This window comes from Elaeis guineensis, chromosome 7 (assembly GCF_000442705.2).
Source record: "Elaeis guineensis isolate ETL-2024a chromosome 7, EG11, whole genome shotgun sequence".
NCBI lineage: Eukaryota > Viridiplantae > Streptophyta > Magnoliopsida > Arecales > Arecaceae > Elaeis > Elaeis guineensis.
Window position 1 is genome coordinate 102,560,388 of NC_025999.2, and position 21,133 is coordinate 102,581,520.

Below are 21,133 nucleotides of genomic sequence, written 5' to 3' on the forward strand. Positions count from 1 at the left end.
ATCTGCCACTTTGAGATTTAGATTTCTTCCATGATTTAGCACAGCCATTAGAATTAGATTGAGAGTTCCTATGCTTGTTTCTTCTTTTTTTTTTCATGATGACGGCCTCATTGTGGCTAGGGATGGCAATAGGTAGGATTTGAGTCGGGTATTATACTATCCATCTCCAAATCCGAACTTAATATTCTATAATCAAATTCTACCCGATATCCAATCGGATAAGAAAAGAGATATCCATCTCCATATCCAATAGGCTCGGGAATACCCACGGATAACCTATTTCTCCATACCCAACCCATACCAGCCCCATGCCTATCCCATACCAAAAAAAATAAACAACCAAAATAATTTTATGCATATTATCAATCAAAATAAAATTACCAATTCAATATAGAATATAATTTATAAGTCCAGATTTATAGAAATCAAACATAGAAATAGAATTACAATTCAACATAGAACATATAAATAACCAAAATAATTTTATGCATATTATCAACCAAAACAGAATTATCAAAACAGAATTATAAATATATATATTCGGGTATGGGTTCGGGTATCACCCATATCCGTAAGTTCGAATTGAGTTCGGATTCGAATTCGGATAGAAAACAGCACGACCCATACCCTACCCATATCCATGCTACAGTTTTTGGGTTTTATCCAAACCCGGTCAAATCCTATTTTTTGAGTTTGATCGGGTTTGGATAAGATGCATATCTATCGGGTCGAATCGATTTTGCAATCTCTAATTATGACTCAAGACCCCTTGCTCCTTCCTCCTGGCCTTCTCATTAAGCATACAATCTTTCACCGTCATCAAGGTTATCGAACCCTCTGGTGAAGAATTGCTTAGAGACACCATCAAAATCTCCCAACTATTGGACAAAGAACTCAGTAATAGTAGGGTCCGGAGCTCTTCATCTAATATCATCTTCATCATGACGAGCTAGTTCATCACATTTTGAAAGTTGCTTAGATGCTCTGCCACGAAAATCCCCTCATATTTCATGTTCACTGGTTTGCGAATTAAGAATGCCTTATTCTGAACCATCTTTCTCTCATACAGACTTTTCAGTTTCAACCAGAGGCTATGGACATTAACTTTCGTTGAAACATGATAGAAGATGCTATCATCAATCCACTAACGGATGAGCCCAACAATTTTATGATTTAATTTCTCCCATTCTCTATGTGATATCTCATCGGACTGTGCAATAACTCTCACAATTGGATTGTGAAAACCTTTACAGTAAAGAAAGTCTTCCCTACGAGACTTTCAAATCGAAAAATTTATTAACATCAGCTTAATCATAACCCCCAAAAAAGATTGATCCTCTATCTATTAACATCTCAACTTATTTTTCAGTACTCTAGATTCGATAGAACCTAATTCTGATATTACTTGTTGAGATTCAAATACTCTAAAAGAATAAATAGATAGAACAAAAGCCTAAACAAACAATAACATCAGAAACTGAACACCAAAATGTTTTCGTGATTCAATCGAAACCTACATCCACCATAATAATAATTTAGAGTATAAAAGAACTTCCCAACACTACATCGAAAACATCACTTCTAATATAAAAAAAAAAAAAATCAAAGATTAAACAAATCTCTAAAAATATCTTCTTCAATAAAACAATTCTAATTCAAAATCGAACGAATTTCTCCAATCAATAGGACCACACCAACATTAATAATGCCACTGTAATGTAACAGATGCTTGGGTAAAATATGGTTTCCAGCTTCCTTTCAGTAATGTCTGTTGAGGTCAAACATTTTCATGGCAAAACATGCGTGCGCATATATATATTAGAGAGATAGAGAGAGAGAGATCTAGGGCTCTTTAACGATACATAATGCAATTTATGTTAAAATTATTCATGTACATACTAACATTGATTAGTTCAAGTTCGAGACTTAACCAAACATTGCCTCAGCGCAGCAGCTAGTCGGGCCACGTTAGACGAACGATCTTTTACTCAGACTCGTCACCCGAATCTACGTTTATTGTAGGGCCACCACTCTTGTAGCCAGCCATGGCCTCCTTGTAACGCTTAGAATCCGCCCGTGCCATTGCTTCGAAAGGCTCCTTCTCCTCAGCTACACAAAGGATAAATAATAACATAAGTTATCGACAACAGCTCCTTGCATTCAAATCTACTTCATTATAAACAGTCAACCCTGATGAGGAACCATGTTAGGAAGCAGACTTCAACACATGCACTACGTGACAATATGGGGTTGGAAACACAATAGGTCAGGAGCCGGAGTTTGCCAGTCGCATGATGTTTGATGACCAACATAATACACGGGGTGGGGCATGTCAATGCATATACACGCTTTTGCTCAGCAGGATGCCAGGATTAGTGATGTAAAAGTATGCAAGAGAGTCACCATATCCTATAAACTACAGGATACAAAAATCCTGCCATCCCTGAACTCACAGAATACCACTAATGGCAGATGTTCTGCAGCATCCCATGTACGAATGGGGTTTAAGACACCTTGCTGGAGAAAACAAATGTTGAGGACCCAATACACCTAATTTCCAGTAGGTATTTATGACACATGCTTTCTTTGTAAATAACCCCCCACATCAAAAGAAACTTCCCCGGAAACAGCAAAAGACCAAAACATAATTGGTTTTCTATGTGCTAGTACATGCAACATGCATTACTGATGACTCGACGCACAAAGTGCATGTGAACGAGAAGCATGGGTTGTAGGTGCCCGATAACATACCCTGCTCTCATAGAAATGTTTGGCTGCATGTTCACAAGAAGCATTTCTTCACAGTTAACATTTTCACTGTATTTTCCAGAAATGGTTGGACACTGATTAAAAAGGATCAGCTGTTCCCAATTAAAGAAAAACATACCTGACATCTTTTTCCACCTCTCTCCAAGAGCCCTCCCAACATCGGTAAATGCCATCCCAGGATTGCTTTTCTTAATATTCTACACAAAAACAAAATTACCTTCTCATAACATTTTCCAAAAATGATAAAAAAAACACTTTACTGAAATGGAAAATAGGAAATGGGCATTGCATTATACTCAAGAATACTGTCAAGGAATCCAACACAAATATCATGATTACAGGTCATGCTGAGTTATCAATGTTGTTTGACCTATCATTTTCTTCTTTCCAGGTCAAGGAATACAATAATCCTGACAAAGCTCCTTATACATCGAAAATTAACATATACCCTGTGAGGTTCAGGTTTCCAATTTTTAAAGATGTTTCAGTAAGTTTTAGGGTTTGGATGGATGGAAGTAAATGAAATTGCAAATAATTTTTAGTCAAGCAAGACAAGTATTAACCCAATCCAGTCACGTTCAGCATCAGCCAGCTCATACGAAGATAAAACCAACCTGTGTCTTGAATGGCTGTTTCCGAATACTAATGATTCATAAGAAAGTGATACCAAATGCAATTTGAAGGGAAATATTCCAAAGTCCATATTACTTGCATGCCAACAAAACAGAGAAATTCATCAACATTTTTCCCAATATGACAAATCTCAGACAAGTGTAGGATCAAAATTCAAGAATTTATAGCATGTATGAGGGGGAAAGTCCCATTTTGATGAGAATCCAGGAGAAGGAATATTGGTACTCATAGGCTGTACAGCTCATTATTCAATGAAAGGTTGCACCTCCAAGAGATGTTGGTAAGGAGGCAGTATAGAAGACTTCATGATCATTTTGAACAATATGAAACATATCAGACAAGTGCAGCATTAGAAATCAGGTATTCATTTTATTAAAGAGGGGGAAAAAGCAACAAGCATTTTGATGAAAATGGCAAGCATAAGAATCAAGGTAATAGGGTGGCCGCCTCGTTGGAAGATCACGGCACTAGAAGAGAAATTCATAAGCTAGTTTAATCACACAAAAACATCATAATCAGAATAACAGGATGGAGAAAGTATTAGTGCATGAAAGGTTTGAACTCCAGAGGACAAATTCTGTGAGGCTCTAGTGGAATTCGCCAAAAAAAAAAAAAACAAACAAAAAAAAAAAACACCTCATACAAAAAAGCCGAGATACATTCATCCGCATTTGGCAAGTAAACTTGATTCATGGAGCACCACCAAGGACTATCTCTTAAAAAGTAAATTTCAACAACAAAGTGAATCAGTGATATTGATGTGCACCCCAGGCCAAATCATTACCAAATACTGTTCTATGAATTGCGAAAGGTAGAATATCTTAATCACATTAGGCTATACATGGCATATTCATTTTAGCCGGCCAACAAATGAAGCAGAGTACAGAACAAGGTTAATTGCACACTATACATGGATGTATATTAAAGATAATTTGTGCACCAACAGTGAAAAGAACAACTATGTTTCTACAGGACACGCAACTTACCTCTCTTTCAGCATTTGAAAAAAACATGAACCCTGACATTGCCCTTTTTGGTGCATTAGGATCCTTTTTCTTCTTCTGTCTCCTCTTCTTTGAGCCTTCTTCATCCCCATCCTTAGATTTCCTCTTAGTAGATGAGGCCTTAGTACCAACAGCTTCCTTTTTCAAATCCTTTGCAGCAGATTTCTGGATTGGCAAATTCAAGTAATTTCAGTTTTATCAGCATATATCATCCGTCACAAATCAAATTTGAACAAGAAGACCAGCCTATGAAAGAGAACAATAACAAAGTAATGCTTTTCTTTTATACTACCTCTTTATCACCTCCACTTTCACTAGCATCAGACTCATCTTCTTCAGAATCATCAGTAGGAGACCCACCATCATCCTTTTCAACAACAAAATCCTCATCCTGCATTAAAAGGGGAAAAAAGAACAGCAGTGCCATGATTCATCTGTAACAAAACCAAACTGGTGAAATAAGTGACGCTAGAGGGCACCTCTTCATCACTTTCCTCGCCGCCAGCCTCATTCTTTATTCGCTCTAGATGTGGATCAACAGCATCATCATCAGAATTCTGAAGAACAGCTGCAACACCATTCGCGCCTTGCACATCTCCAAGGTTCATAATCTTCAAACCCTTTCCACTTCACAAATCCAAAGTAAGAGTTAGACACCAGACAGTATCTGGGAAATGGTAGTGAAAAATGAAGGCATCTTACCTAATGAAGTCAAAAAGGCTATGATATTCACTCCTCTGGATATTTCTAAACAGGTGTTCTTGATCATTTTTTAGCTTTACAAGGAGGTCAAAATAGTGAGATGACACACTTGAGCCTCCAGCACCATGCCTTTCAAATTCAACATACTCGATCTGCACCAGGTGTAGTTAAAGGTACAGCCATGCACCAAAATGAGCCAAAATATCACAGACTAGTAATGTTGTTGCTCAAAATTATATGTTCCACAACTCATTACCTCATCATGAAGAATCAGCGTCGGAGGTTTTGGTAGAAAGAAAAATCCCTTCTCAAGAGGATATAACAATCCATCTTCAGCTTTCAATGATGATTTGACTGCATATCCACCTTGACAACTACGAAATGAACCTACTCTTGTCACTTTGGCACCAGATAAACCACGCAAAACCTTAGTGAAGACTTCACTAACTAAACCCTGCAGATGTAAAAACAATTTTAATTATAGCAATCCAAAAAACCACAAACCCGACATGAAAATATAAAAAACAAATGCCCTCAAAACTCTGAGACTGCAGATCTTAAGAGAGGCACTTCTCTTCTATGTTATTATAAGCTATAAATAAATAAAGCTGAAATTTGACATGCCTCTATACACAAGTATAACATAGAAAGAAGCTAGTCAGGTTTATAAGAGATTGTCTCAGCTACCATCAATTCCAATATCATCAAAACAATATTTGAGCTCAAACTTCCACAGAAGATAATCATTCTTAAGCTTCTGCAAGTGAGAACAGCAACAAGCTTAAAATTCCATGCATTAGATTTTCCGCTAGGAGCAACGAGAGGCATATGAAGGTTAAGTATAATAGAACAGATTTACTGTTCATACACCCTAAATATGTTTGGTATGCATAATATAGTGAGTGGATCAGCCAAATCTCCCTGATATGCCAGAAGAGTAATACAGATGTGTTGCTTCCACAATTGCGGACAAACTTACGAGGTCCATTTAAATATCAGTTCTAATACAATAAGATTAGGAGGGAAGTAAGCAGGGTTTTACATCCCCGCAGAACGAGCGACATCCCAACCGTCCCATCCCATTCCTATTAGAAAACAGGATCAGGATGGGGTTAGGCCTCCAAAACTCATCCACACAGGGAGAGGAGAAGAAAGAAAAAAGAAAGAAAGGAAGAAAAGATGAAAAAATGAAAAAAATGAAAGGAAAAAAGAAGAAGAAAAATGAAAGAAACAAAGAAAGGAGCAGAATAAAAGAAAGGAAAGAAGGAAGAAAGGAAAGAGAAAGAAGAAAAAAAATGAAGAAAAGAAAGAAAGAAAGGAGAAGAAAAATAAAGGAAAGAAAGAAGGAATAAGGGAAAGAGAAAGAAGAAGAAAAATGAAAGCAAGAAAGGAAAGGAGAGAGAGAAAGAAGATGGAAAAAGAAAAAAGAAAGAAAGAAAGAGATAAGAAAAAAAAAGAAAAAGGAAAGAAAAGAAAGGAACATAGAAGAAAAGGAAAGCAAGAAAAAAAAAAGAATAGAGAAACAGATGATACCTATCAAGATAGATGATTAGGAATGCTGTCGGTGAAGGAATGACCGCACGCCCGATCGATCAGGTCAGGATGCAGCGGACTCCAAAAAATTTTTTCTCGATCCGACGTACGATCAGATCGAGATCAGATCTCGATCATGCCCAGATCGATCATGCATCTAATATTAGAAATATAAAATCAAAGATTTAAACTACTTTAAATCAGATGGTAATTATATCACCTTGTGCGAGTAGACGAACTCCTTAATCCGATGATCCGTGGATTTTCGAGGTTCGCTGTTAAGCCGCGCACGTGTCCGACCTCTACAGATATCCACTCAGGCTAGAACTAGGATGCTTTTTTCTTGATCAATCTGCCTACTCCTAGAAGGATCAACAAGCTCCTTGGCTGCTTTCAATCTGATCTTCGGCAAAGCTCCAATCAGCCTTCAATCACAGTCTTCTCGCTTCTTCGTGCAGATCTGATGACTTTCGATGCTTCGAACCCACCAGATGGCACACCCAACACTCTTGGACGTGGAAGAAGGTCTAAGATCAGAGAGAGAAGAGGGAGGAGGCATGGAGAAAAGAGGAGACGTGCAAATTTTTTATCTCATGAAAATCTATTTTGCCGATCAAAAGGAGACCCATTATATAGGCATTTGATCAGATTAGATGCCTTAAAGCAGGACTCTGCTAAGGCACCACCCACCACGAATTTTTCCTCATTTTGTCGCACAAAATCATCGAGAAACATCAGATGGCGTGGACATAAGATAAGGTGGTTGTCGCCCCATTTAATTTCTTTAGTTTCAAATTCGACCAGGTCAAATTTGAATCCAAATTCGAATTCAAATAGAGCTTTATCTTTTATCCTCTAATCAAATTTGAACTCTTCAAATTCAAATAAGGATGAAGCTCTTATCCTCTCACCCTTATCCATAAGTGGCGCCACCACTTGGATCTTATCCATATGGGGTGCCACTCCATCAGCGAACAAAACACACAATGAAAAATGTGGTTCACATCAGACTCGAATCGATTGATTCTAACATATGACAAGAATCAAATTTGACGAGTTATTCTTAATCTGTCTTGTTGGGACTCACAATAGAGGAACCGAATCACACAGTAACTGCACTTAGAAGTTCATCATTCAATTCTACTGGGTTGCCACTATATACTGCTAGATATCACTGATGGATTGTGGGACTAATTAGAATCATTTTGATAATCAATGATTCCTAATTGACTGAATTGAAAAAAATTTCGATCCATCGAAAAAAGTTTCGATGATGTTGCTGATGGAGATCACAACATATCTCACTACCAAACAGAATTGAAACTATGAAATCACACAAACGAAGGTATTGGTCTAGGATTGCACAATTGGGCTAGTCTGATTGGGTTAGAATCAACTGAGTCCTAGTTTTGGGTTTAAGGAAGCCATGCTAGCACATGATTAAACCCATTTTCTCCAACCTAATTTGGGTTTCATATTAGATAGGGGTAAACCAAATTGTAGCAAGCTCATTTTGGACACCAAGAGTTAAGAGTCCCTGAAGCAAGCCTTTCATGTAAGAATTAAGAGATAGTTGAATCTACAATGTAGAGACACTGGAGCAAGAGTGCAAGTGCTTATTAGGAATATGGATACTGAGCGTGATCAAACACGAGTAGTCACTAGGATGTCTACCTACTCGTCAATGACTAACTCGATACTGTAGTAGTGTGACTAATTCTTTGACCAGTGGTGCCTCGACTGTTCACAGTGAGGTTGCTGTAATTTGACTACACCATAACTCGATCTCCTAGCCATACGGAGTCTTGATGTGTAATTTGCTGCAGTAGACTCACTGTAAAAATAGGGTGCGCATCAAAATGAGATCTGTCAACTTCGGTAGATGAGTAGTTCTATGTAGATCATGAGGCTGAGTCCTAAAATCCATGGCCATGGCACTGTAAAAAATAGAAAGGCAATTGTGGACCAATCTCTCCGGATCAAACACCGTCCTCATGATGATCCTATGATCAGGAGCAATTTATGAATTAATTATAATGACACATGTCTCAAATTCTCAACTCTTGAAAATATATGTCATTATACCCATTAACTCAATGGACGATTTAGAGACACTTAACAACACAAATCTGAATGAAAACAAACCCAATTTATTAATTATAAGTCAATATTACAAAATATGCCCTAAGAAAGTATTATAAGTATCTATCAATCTGACTTTTAGGACATACATCTAACAGTCAGGACGGAATAAGACAGCGGGACATCCCATTCCATGAAAAAACCGAGACACCTCGATCCCATAGGACTTAAAGCCTTAGGGACGAGACAATTCAAACAAAAAGCTGAGATAGCAACAGGATAATATGCAGTCTCAACATTTTAAAGAAGATCAATAATTACAAATTAGCATCGTATACATCAAGACAAGCCATGCAAAAGTGCCAGGGATTCAATAATTCAGGTAAAACCTTACAGCATCCAGTGTTGACTGGTAAAAGGCAATATGAGACCACCTACACCAAAAGCACACCTGAGATACTAAGGTGAGCTCACTGCACCCATACAAGCATTAAGGTAACCTTTTCAAGTGCTTAATCTCTTCAGGTGATACAACACAATGCAACAAGTGCTCACCACCGAGATTTATGACAGCTTTACTGAAGCAGGTAGATAATTCCAAATTTACCATCTCTGAGACAAAGAACTTGTGCACTGAACTCAACCTCAGCATGCAATCATAATTTGCAGACATGCAATACACTGTTTGTGATTATATCATAGGAACCAGCAAATTCTGAATCCTACCTTGTTTCACTAGTACAAACAAAAGTAAGTTCTTCTCACTTCTACATCACTTACCTCTCTGTCACAGTGTCACTTGAAGATAAGTAGTTTAAAGAAAAGGAAAAAGTGAAAGTTCCAAAAATTTGGGTAATCAAGGGATTGCATTTCAGTAGAAAAACCAAATCATGCCAACAAACTGAAAAGCAATAGTCAATTCTTGAGTTAGGAAACTCTACTTCACCTTATACGATGAATCCAGTTTGTCCTTGTATTTTGTAGCTAAGAGCTCCTCGCTTAGGGACAGTTGCCTTTCAACTATAGCTTCTGCTTCAAACTTTACCAGGCAGAACAAATAGCATTTCATCATTAAGTGGGGGGAAGATCAAAGTCAAATTGTGTGCCGTCAAGGACATGCAGAAAAGAGAAATAGCTTAGCTACCTGAATAACAATATGTGGGTATAAAGTTTGTCCTTTGCGAATTGGTGGATCAAGTGTGATTATAACAAAAGTATGAGTTTGATTGGACTGCACAAAACACAATATAATATATTTATTACACTGTTCAAGGAAGAACCTGTTGTGATTATGCACATGTTAAAGCAGAAATATTTAAGATACTATTCTTTTAAAACCACAGTAGCAGAGAGAAACTTCTTGGTAAAATCAAAAAGCACAAATGGGTGAATATGGACACAAGGAGCCCAACCTTTGGCAACAGGAAAAGTCGAACAACACTGCTATATTGAATCTTAAAATCATTAGCCTGTCCTTGGAGCCGCAAGAATGAAAGGTGAAGCTCAACACCATACCTTCCTCTGCAGATACCAAAAAAAAAAGTCATAAGCTTTTAAGGAAATATTTATATAAAGACACAGAACATGCGCCTCCAAGAAAAAAGGGGAAAAACACATGCATGCAGATAAATTGATTGATTAAATATGCAGTCAGCGAGTTCATGTACCGAGGTGTAAGAATTGCAATTCCTTCAAATGTGACAACAGCTTCTTCTGATGAACCAATATCCGCCAGCGTCAAAATTTTTTCTCGGAAAACCTAAATATTAAAGATCAAATTTCTTGTGGACCGACCATACATTCAGCCAGATACAGCAGTGCAAATTGATTTTATTTACCTCGGCTGGAGGACGATTTTCATCACCAACAAACTGAGTATTGGAAGTAGGTACATGAAAACTTAAATCCATCAATGAATCTTTCTAGAATCAGGGGGAAAAAAAAAAGCAGCAGTCAGAGAGGCATAGTAGAAAACAGCAATATGTAATCCAAACATACCAATGCAAATGAAAAAAACAAATTTGCATAAACATTGGAACAATTCTACTCATAGAATCAATAAAACATACTTTCAACGATTTTTTAATAGAACATTCCAGTATGTTAATTAATTGAAGTCTGCAGAGTACAGAGAAGATGACTTGAGGAAAATATCAGGCTACCTCACTCTCTCAGCCACCCCACTTTCTCACGCCCCTTGCCTTCCATCTTTCCCAAGATCATCTTTCCACCCACCTCAGCAGTTTTTGATTGACATGGCAACAACTCATGGTTGAGAGAAGCACAACAGCAGGACACCACCCAATGCCGAACACATAACAGATGGATGTTTTTTAAACAACATTTTGGAAGTTCAATTAGTTCACTTCATATGGATCAGACCAAATATCAGATAAACAGCAATACTTCTGTTCCATCATGTTAGCTGCTTTAGCTACTGGTGAAAGGATCTAGCTTGTTCTTTTAGCCAGACTTGAAAAACTTTTTAGAACATGAAAAAATCATGCCACAATTATTCTTCATTTTTTACATGTTCAAAAAGACAATAGCCGAGATAGTAAAAGAACCCAAAAGGCAACAACATAAAAGTCAAAAAAGGAATGGAACGGTAAAATTAAACCTAATTCTTCATTTTCTGAATTAATGGCCTGGTATAAGCTATGCTTGGCTCTTGGAATCAAGGGATGCTCGTCTTCTTTCCTTTTGGAATCTGGTGGCTGCAAGGTGTGAAGAAATTCTGGCCTTGCAGGAATCAGTTGGCATTACCTTTATGCTGAACAGTCTGGACAGAAACTAATTCCAAGAGTTTCCTTGGGGGAAAGCTAATTCTTGTTTTTCATACAGCACTGGCAATCTTTAAAGAAGTCATCTCTCCTCAAGCATGAAACAAATCTATATGCCAATCCACTTGGAAAAAATATCATAATTGCAGTTTAACCTTTTATATTTTGGTTAACAGTCTCCTAGTTTGTTCTCCTTATATCTGATCCTGTATTTTTTTTTTTCAAATTTTTTGCAACGTTTACTTTATTTATTTTACTAGATGCATGAGATAACCCTGCCTTTCTCTCTCTCTCCAAAAAAAAAAAAAAGGAATTAACGGGGTGCTATTGACTCCCAGCATAGAACTAAAATCAACAGGCACTATCATGCATCAAAGATAATGGCTGCCCAATCTAGAACTACTTACTTGTAAACATATGATTACAAGCTAGTATTCTATATAATTTCCAGTCACAAAAAGTGGTGTACCAATCTATGTAACCAAAACTATCATCACCTCAAACCCATACATCTATCCAACACATGCCAGCACAAACAATAACTTTCTTTTCAAGCATAAATTATATATCAATTCAGCTGCACGATAAGTCAAGAATTACTGGCAAAATATTTATTAAATATTCTATGCCAGGTTTCAACATGAACGTAGCAATATCCAATTAAAATAATAAGAGGTGGTCTATTAAGACAAACCTTCTATTCTCTGAGGTTTTGACATGGTTACGAAGTACTAGAAGGCATCATATTATATACAATCAAGATCACCAAACTGTACATAACTACATATTAAACAACGAAAATCAGAGATTTTATAACAATGACAGCACCACATTTAACTCCTAAAATCAAAACAGATTCTTTATGGTTGACTGTTGATTCCAAAAGTGAATTATCAGTGGCATCAACTTCATGCACTAACTTAATTTCACATGAACCATAAGGGAACAAAGACATCTCGATGTTTTTGATGAATTTCAGTTGAGCCATAAGAGATACAAGAAAATGATAGGGCCATAGAAGCTAGACCAGGACAGAAGAAGGATCCTAATTAAAGAAATGATTTTGACATTTCGAAATGGCATAGGAAACAAGAACACAACACTAACAGTGACAGCATAGTCTAAAGATAACCCCAGTATCATAAACCAGCAATCCCTTTTTATACAGAATAAGCTACCATCAAATAAATTCCAGAACAAATTTATAGCATGAATCTATGTCATCATATACCATCAACACATTAAATTAAGCCATATGAATGAGGAACAGATAAAGAAAAGGAAAAAGGAAACTTATGTTCTCTAAGAAAGAGAATCCTGGACATGCACTTGGATGGTTGTTTCCTGAACAAACCAACAGATATGCTGAAATCTACAGTCATGATGTTGATTATTGGACAATATCCAACTATGACTTCTCAACATACAACAGTCTGTCATCAGATGGCAACAGACAGAAATTAGCAGTCAGCAACATACAGATGGATGAGTTATCCGAAAACCACTGCACTGATTCCAGGATGCTATTTCAACAGACTTTGATTTGTATATACAGTCATAGTCCTCCATTTCAGTGGTAATGAATCGTAATGTGTGGTCAGCAAAAAACTAATAACCCTAGCAATAGTATACTTTGGGAAATTCTCCTAAACCAATTGCCCTACGCCTGAACCAAAATTGTTAGAAGCATTGACATCTACCTCATTAGCCCCAGTAGTGTCATCGACATGGAACTCCAAGTAAACATCTGTTTTTCCTTGCAGTTGGGTTTGCGCAACATCAGCCAGTGAAACCTCAAATGCCTGCTTGGAACCTACCAAGAATGTAAGCATGTTTCCTGCAATGCAAGTTGAGATTAAGTTTGCAATAATGTAATTTGTATGGCACAATGGAAAGGAAAACAAGGACTATTTACATTCATAAATTAATGATCCAATCTGATCAGTTAACGGAAGACCACAATCACTTATGTCAACACCTTGTTGTGTTATGATTTATCTATTTGAAAGCATGTACATGATTTCTTTTATAGGAAATAAGCAGTGCCTTCTGAATGATGGCAGCATGCCCCATGTATAGGTAACCACAGCTCTTACTTACAGGTAATGATACTGCAAATGGCTTTTGTTGTTAGTCTGTTGACTATGAAAGAGGAAAAGATAATGACTGAATATTTTTCTCCAATTCTTGATCTATGCCTCTCCCATCCCTTCAGCAGCCTTTTTTTAAGCTAAGACTCCTCCCAAACTCCCAACTCCTCAGGTCTCTCATTCCCACATTCTAACAAAAACTAGATCTAGAAATAAATCAAAACTGACACTATGACTGAACTAATTTTCCTTCTAAGTTTTCTTTTTCATTATTCCTTTCTTTAAACAGGAAAATGATGACTGTAATAAGAAATGCTTGGGGTGCCATACAGTGTATATTATTGTCAAATAAATACAATTTAAAGTTATTTTGGACCACATGAGCCAAATGCCTGGCAGTTATAATTGTTTTTTCTTCAAATTCTTGATCTATGCCTCTCTCCTCCCTTGAGCAGATTCTCTTTAACCAAGACCCTCTTGCTCCCAAACTCAACCCCGACCCCTGTCCCCTCATTCTTAACCTCAGTTGGATCTGAAAATAAATCAGAACTCAATTTCTGACCAAACTTGCCTTTTCTTCCCTCTACTTTTTTTTTAATTTCCTTCTTTCTTTAAATAACCAAATGATGACTGCATCAAAATCACAAAATGTTTGAGCTGCAATACAGTATGAAGTATTGTAGTTTACTATTTTCTTTTGGACTGCATGAACCCAATGCCTGGCAGATTCTTAACATTCTTAAATATTTCAGGCTTAGAGTTGTTTATAGATCATGGATGCACTTTTCTTATGTTACCACATAATTTCTTGTTTTAGACTACTTTGAATCTTGGCCTCCTAGTTAGTGTTGCTTTACGCTTGTGCCTGTCTTTCAGCACTGATCAAAATAATGACAGTAGGCAGAATCATATCAACATGACTAATCCACTTGATTCACAGGATCATCATTTTGATTCTTTCAGTCTCTAATGTTTAAGAGTCATAAAATGATTGTAATTTAACTCCCAACTAGCATAATTCATTTCATACTTCGAGAATAATATATTTATTGAACCCAAAAACACCAAATTTGAGCATAAAAATCTACACTTCATGGTAACACCATGACAAGTTTGCATGTGAAATCATTTATTCAAATGAAGTATACCAATAACACAATTTAGACATACCAACTTCACAAATCCAAAAAGTAATGGACGATTGTCCTATAAGAAATCTAGATGCACTTCTATTAGACACAAATATAGAAGTTAGAAAAATTTTATTTTTATTTGGAGTCTAGGACTAGAGTTTTATGAGGACTTCAATATTATATTTCTATGCGGATTCTTATTTGGATTTTGGATCTATATAAATCCACTACTATGTTATTGAGATCACAAGTTTGCATAATTAAGATTTGAGATTCGAGAATATTGAATTGCCCTCTCCCTCTTTTCTTGCCTCCTCTTCTTCTCTCTCCTCCTCCTCCTATCCTGTCAATTTGGTATCAGAGCAAATCTTGATCCACCACCACTAACGCATCTTTGCCACTCCATAGGTGCAGCCCTAGCAACCCCTTGAACCACCTTCCTTATATTCACCGTCCACACCCCACCCCAACAACACAAACAAAAAAAAAATGCAGAGGAAACCAAAGAAAAAAAAATCGAATCCCTTGCTTTCTAAGAACACCCATTAGACTCCCTTGTTTTCGAAACCCACCCCTTTGCCTCAACGGATCTCTCCCATAGCCACCTATGCAATGAGGCCCAACCGCTAGACCTCCTCCCATAGTGCCGCCGCATCCTCGATGACCTCCAACACGAAGCTCTGTTGGATCTCTCAAGTTCACCATCACCCACTTGTGCCTTGCCATAGCCGCCTTTGGCTCCTCCGCAACTATCGGATCTCCTACTCCACCTTACTGAACAAGAACATCCATAAGCAGGCTTCCTGACATGAGTCAACCCTGCTCATGGCCTTTCCACCGCAATCCCTCTCCTCGACGCCGCCCTCTCATCACCATTGGCCTTTACCATCGACCTTGGCCTCCCCCACCAGTCAAACCAAGCACATTGCCGCCTAGCGGAGGCCCTCTGCCACATATGCTAGGGCTTCAATTCGAAGCCTCGCATGGAAGGAAGAAAGGCCGAGGACCGGGGTCTAATCCAAATCCAATTAGACTCAGTAAGGAGCCCTGCAGATCCGGGTTTGATTAACATCTGACCCACCAACCCCATTTATTTTTTTGCCACACACTAGGATATAGTCCAATCAGCGCCACATCATCAATATCCGCCATGTAAGGAGCTAGTTAGCAAACCGAGTCACTTGTCTATGTTAGCCAACACGTCAGCACCACATCAGCAATCCTTGTCATCAACACTAGAATATGTTCCTGGCTAATTTTTATGTGCTGATTCCATTTTCGACCTCCATTTCTTTTGATTTTGACTCTACAAGAGATGAGATTGAAGTAGTTTTGGATAATGAGATCATTATTTCTTCCGATTGCGGCTTCTACCATTATCTTATCCAACAAAAAGGTCGCCCTTCATCTGATGCTTCTTGGATTACAAAGAATGAATTTCATGCCTTCTTCTTGAGTGAACTTGCAGTCAAACTCTCCGAAATCGAGTTCTTTCCAACCGGAAGAGTACGATGAAGGACCATCCTATACGAGATCTAGGCGCACTTTTATTTCTATTTGGATTCTTGTTAGGATTTTGAATCTATATAAAACTATTGCTATGTTATTGAGAACACAAGTGTGCATTTTTGAGATCTGAGATTCGAGAATATTGAGTTGCCCTCTCCCTCTATCTTCTTCTCCTCCTCTTTCTTCCTTCTTTTCTTCTCTCTCCTCTTTCTTCTTCTATCCTGCGTCAAAACGTGCCATAGAGAAACTAACTTGAAAGGGGAAAAGATTGCTGAGTAAAGCTAGAGCATGTTTGACAATGATCATAATAACTAAGGTGACAATGATGTTTCAGAAGTTAAAAAATAAGTAATTAAAGGAAGACTACTGACCATTGATATCAACACCTCCCCAATTATGACCAGTGACAGAAAGCTGCTTCTCTTCTGGTGTAATTCCGATAGATTTTTGAATAAAATTTGTCAAGTTAGTGACATCCTACAAAGTAAAATTAAGATAACCATTATCTACAGCCATCAGAAGTATTCACAACCGATTCTATAAAGTATAAAATGTTAAAATAACATGATAACCAGTCCATCTGAAACAATTCATCTAATCAACAATTATATAACATAATACCATATAGACCACAGAACCAAGATATTCCCAACTTTTAATGTTGCATGAGAAGAGTATCCATAATCTATCCAACTTAGCATTTACAGAAGTGTTGGCTTGAATGTGGCTTATTTATAATGCACAAAACAAAAACACAGCAGAAAATGTCTAGCATGATAAGGAAGAGGGTTGCACCCTTGCCGTATGATGTTAAGCTGTAACCAATAAGGCATGCATCTCTAAATACAAAGTAGTCATCTAAGCTCATAGCAATGACCCACAATTCAATAAATATCCCATGTCTGGTATCTATGACTTTCACTTGAAGGATTAGCATCATGGAGAACATTTCATGACCTCAGACTCTCAAATAAAGCAACAATATCTTAAATCACTCATATCAATTCTTTCCTTTGGTCCCCATATACTTCCTTTACTTTTAGCCTATTGCACTACCTATTGCATTACAAACGCATCATATTAATGTTATTAATGAGATAGCTTTCAATCCTACATAAGAAAAATAAGAAATATTAAGTGTGAAAAAAATAAAAAGGAGAAAGACAGGAATGACTGAAATAAGAGTTTTCAAATTTTTTTCATATCCAATGGGGAGCACTATAGCAAAGCGAGCTACTAAAAATATATAAGTATTTTCCTTACTGAGTTTCAAAAAATAATATCAGCTTCATGCAAAATAATAATAATAAACAAAGGGAACAGCTATAAAACAACATCCACCTAATATCATAATATCATGTCAACATTGGATATTGTAAAAGCCACAATATCATCCACTAAGCATAACAACATCACTCAAAAGATAAAAACATCCACAATCATACAATGTCAACCATAAAACAATGATGTCCACAATCAGATATCAACTATAAAAGAATAATACCCACAAACATATAACCAAAGAAAATATCATCATCAGTACATACTGGGCTCCACTAAAGAGAGACAAAAAAAAAAAGGTCAAATAACAAATAGCAATTGGCTATATCAATGATTAATTATCATCTACTACTGCTAGGAAGTCTGCTCTATAAGGATCAAAACTAGAAGTGTTCGAATCATCTAATTAGAAACTAGTCCAGCCCGCTATGAAATAAATAGCCTAATTTGAACCTGTAGCCTAGCGACTAAGTTTTAAAAACATAATTTAATATATATATATATATATATATATATATATATATATATAGAGATATATAGATACTGGGATGTTCATATCCAAAACCCTATATAGAGCCGCTATGATATTTAGCATGGCAATTTCAGGCTAAAACAGCTATAACAAGCACTACAGTTGTTGTAGCAGCTGGTTTTCAAAATAATAGACAAATTTATTTTACAGAAAGCGACAAAACAGATTCTTTCAAAAACTGATACATTCTTGGGCCTTATATAAAGTCATTTTAGCGAAATTTGTCAACCAAATAACAACTTTAAGTGCCTACCTAACTCTTTCATCTAATATTGGGTCTCCCAATCACTAATCATCTTGCTAATACATCTTAACAAGAACCATGCATTTAGCTCTAATTCATAGCTCAACATTCTTCTAGAAATTTAAATTAGCTAATACACCATTGCAGTAGGTCTTTAACCTATAATTTGAGACCACCAAACAACCATTTCCTACAACATGAGTTTCAAGCTTATTTCATATTTTAATTGCAATTTGCAACAACCTTTTGATCATAATTTTTTGCATAAGGAACGTTGAAAACTTTACCGTTTCAGTGTTTTAAGAAACTTCTATTGACATTTTATACATATTGATTTGTTTTATGCAATTTATATATTTTCTGAAGTATTTATTTTTTTCCCAAATTAAATTAGCTATCTATTACTTCAGATATAATCAAAAGATTTCAGAGAATCACCTGTTCACGAAAACCAATAAACTTGTAAAACAAGCCATCCTTGATCCTCACCCCAAGTTGATATGCCCTAGGAACTTTCATCCAGGTCAGAGAAGCAATATCTGCTTTGTCTACTTCGATGATTTTTCCACCACCTTGCTTCCTCCATGCAATCCCTCCTGCATGCACCTTCAACTGCCCTGGGTTCTGCATTCACCCATATCAAAATAAGTGGAACTTCAGGATCATAAAAGCTCAGTGTAATATACTGGCGAAGAAGTCCAAATACTCAATCCTATAATTCCTAGATTCAAAACAGCAGCAATAATTATAGAGATTCACATAAGTGGAACTTCAGGATCATAAAAGCCCAGTGTAATATACTGGCGAAGTAGTCCAAATACTCAATCATATAATTCCTAAATTCAAAACAGTAGCAATAATTATAGAGATTCACAAAAATTTTCCATGAAGGTTTGTCGACTACACAAATATAATCTGCAAAACAAGCAAACTTCAGATTTTCAAAGTTTGTTTGATGACCAAATAACTTCTAAAAGATTTTTGTAATATTTTTCATTTTGGTGCACCAAATAACGTAAAAAAGTTCCTAGAGATACAAGGAAGGTTTCTTCTAAAAGAAAAGGATATATGTGTCCTATAAAGCATATGCACCATAGAAATCAGATACTGCAAGTTGATAGAACCCGTAATTTACTTAAGAAAAAAAGAATTTCCAAAAAAGTAGAACAAAATAGAAAAATCCCCAATTTCATTTTTCATCTCAACTAGCGATGTACCATAACCATCAATATTGACTGAAGACATGGAAAGATTTCTCGAGAAACAAAATTCCACGGTAACACATATAAAAAAAAATGCAAAAAAAAAAAATCTCACATAAAAAATTGTGAAAATATTAGCACAAGCAAGTCGAAGAGCCGGACCTGCTTTTTCCCCTGTTTGAACCAAAAAGACTTCTGATAAGAGCAACTGATAAAAGCCAAAATTTCAACTTTCGAAACAAATGAAAAACCTAGAAAAGAAAATAAAATCATCGTCCACTATCAAGAACTATCATCATAGAAAACCCTAGACTTCCTAAGCCTTCAAAGAAACACCATGCTCAAACCACCCAAATCGACAAAGCGACACCAGAAACCCTAGAAACGCGAAATGCACCGGATTTCCACAGACAATATGCACAAAAAGATAAAGGAATGAGGAAAAAGAAAACTCTATACTTCTTCAAATCACCAAAAACATGGAAACGAAAGGGATCTAAGACAACTCAAGAAAACCCTAGAAAAATCAAAAGAGAATCAAAGACGAGACAAACAGCAAAGAGAGGAAGAAGGGATTACAGTTCCGCCGCGGCCTCCGAGGAGGATGTTGTTGAAGAGATGGCCGTCGGTCATCGCTATGTTTCCCCTTTGAGCTCTCGCTCGTGCAGGACTTTCTCTTTTCCCGGCTTCACTCTCTGCGCCGTGCCGAAGCGCCGAAGCGTCTACAGGCACTCGTTCACACCTGGGTATTTTATCTTTATAGATGTAGAGAAGGAAGGCTACGGCAAGGACAGAAGACTCGGGGGTCACGAATTAGCGTCACCTTGCCGCCATTTTTATATTTTTACCTCTGTATTCTACACTTTTAAATGATATTTTATTACTGTTAGCATTTTTAATTCCCTTCGAAAGAGCGGAGGAGGGGCTGCACCAGCGACGCATGTTTCTTCCAAATGCCCGAAATCTTCGAGAAATTGGGGTCGCTAATTTAATAATAAAAAATTGGCTAGCTTCGTAAACTGATACTTAGACATAAAGACCTTTTTCTGAAAACCTTAATTAATAAAAAATAATTTTTTTTAAAAAACTCAAAATATAAAGAGATGAACTTTCTGAACGACAATAAATAAGATTCGGATATTTACGCGCCTCGTGCAACTAAAAGTAGGGTTATTCATAATTTAGTTTCAAAAATTAATCCGATCCCAAACAAAAAATTAAAACGAATATAGTTTGATTTAATTTTTATTTTTAAAAATTTTAATTTTTAATTTAATTTTATTAAAAATTAAAAAAATTAAAAATCGAATCAAAAATAAAAAATTATAATTTAAATTTATATTATTTACTATTTTAAAAATTTATTGATTATATGGATGGATAATTGGATGTTAGATTTGATCTATTATTATAATTTGCTGTGATGCTTGATTGCTTGTTTGTATCGTAGATAATGTAATTTTTGATATGTTATATTTTATCTATTATCAATTTATTATTTATAAATTATTGATATATTATTATTTATTAATTTTTAATTTTTAATTTAAAAAATTATCAAACAATCAATTCAACAGATTTTGAATTTAATTAAATATAATGTAACAAATTAACGATGAATCTGTATCAAAAATAG

General features: G+C 36.3%; 1 protein-coding gene across 1 annotated transcript; it reads right to left on the minus strand.

The window, feature by feature from the left end:
- Window positions 1-1,729: 1,729 nt before the first annotated feature.
- On the minus strand, window positions 1,730-20,309 carry LOC105047924 (FACT complex subunit SSRP1). Its single transcript, XM_010927066.4, has 16 exons — window positions 20,077-20,309; window positions 18,734-18,919; window positions 16,610-16,715; window positions 13,207-13,343; window positions 10,562-10,645; window positions 10,391-10,482; window positions 10,136-10,244; window positions 9,868-9,954; window positions 9,670-9,762; window positions 5,365-5,562; window positions 5,109-5,260; window positions 4,886-5,033; window positions 4,699-4,797; window positions 4,389-4,571; window positions 2,888-2,966; window positions 1,730-2,109 (listed from the first exon to the last, which is right to left on the minus strand). Exons 1-16 carry the CDS (start codon window positions 20,128-20,130, stop codon window positions 1,985-1,987), a joined length of 1,932 nt encoding a protein of 643 aa, XP_010925368.1. The 5' UTR covers window positions 20,131-20,309; the 3' UTR covers window positions 1,730-1,984.
- Between the last annotated feature and the right edge of the window lie 824 nt (window positions 20,310-21,133).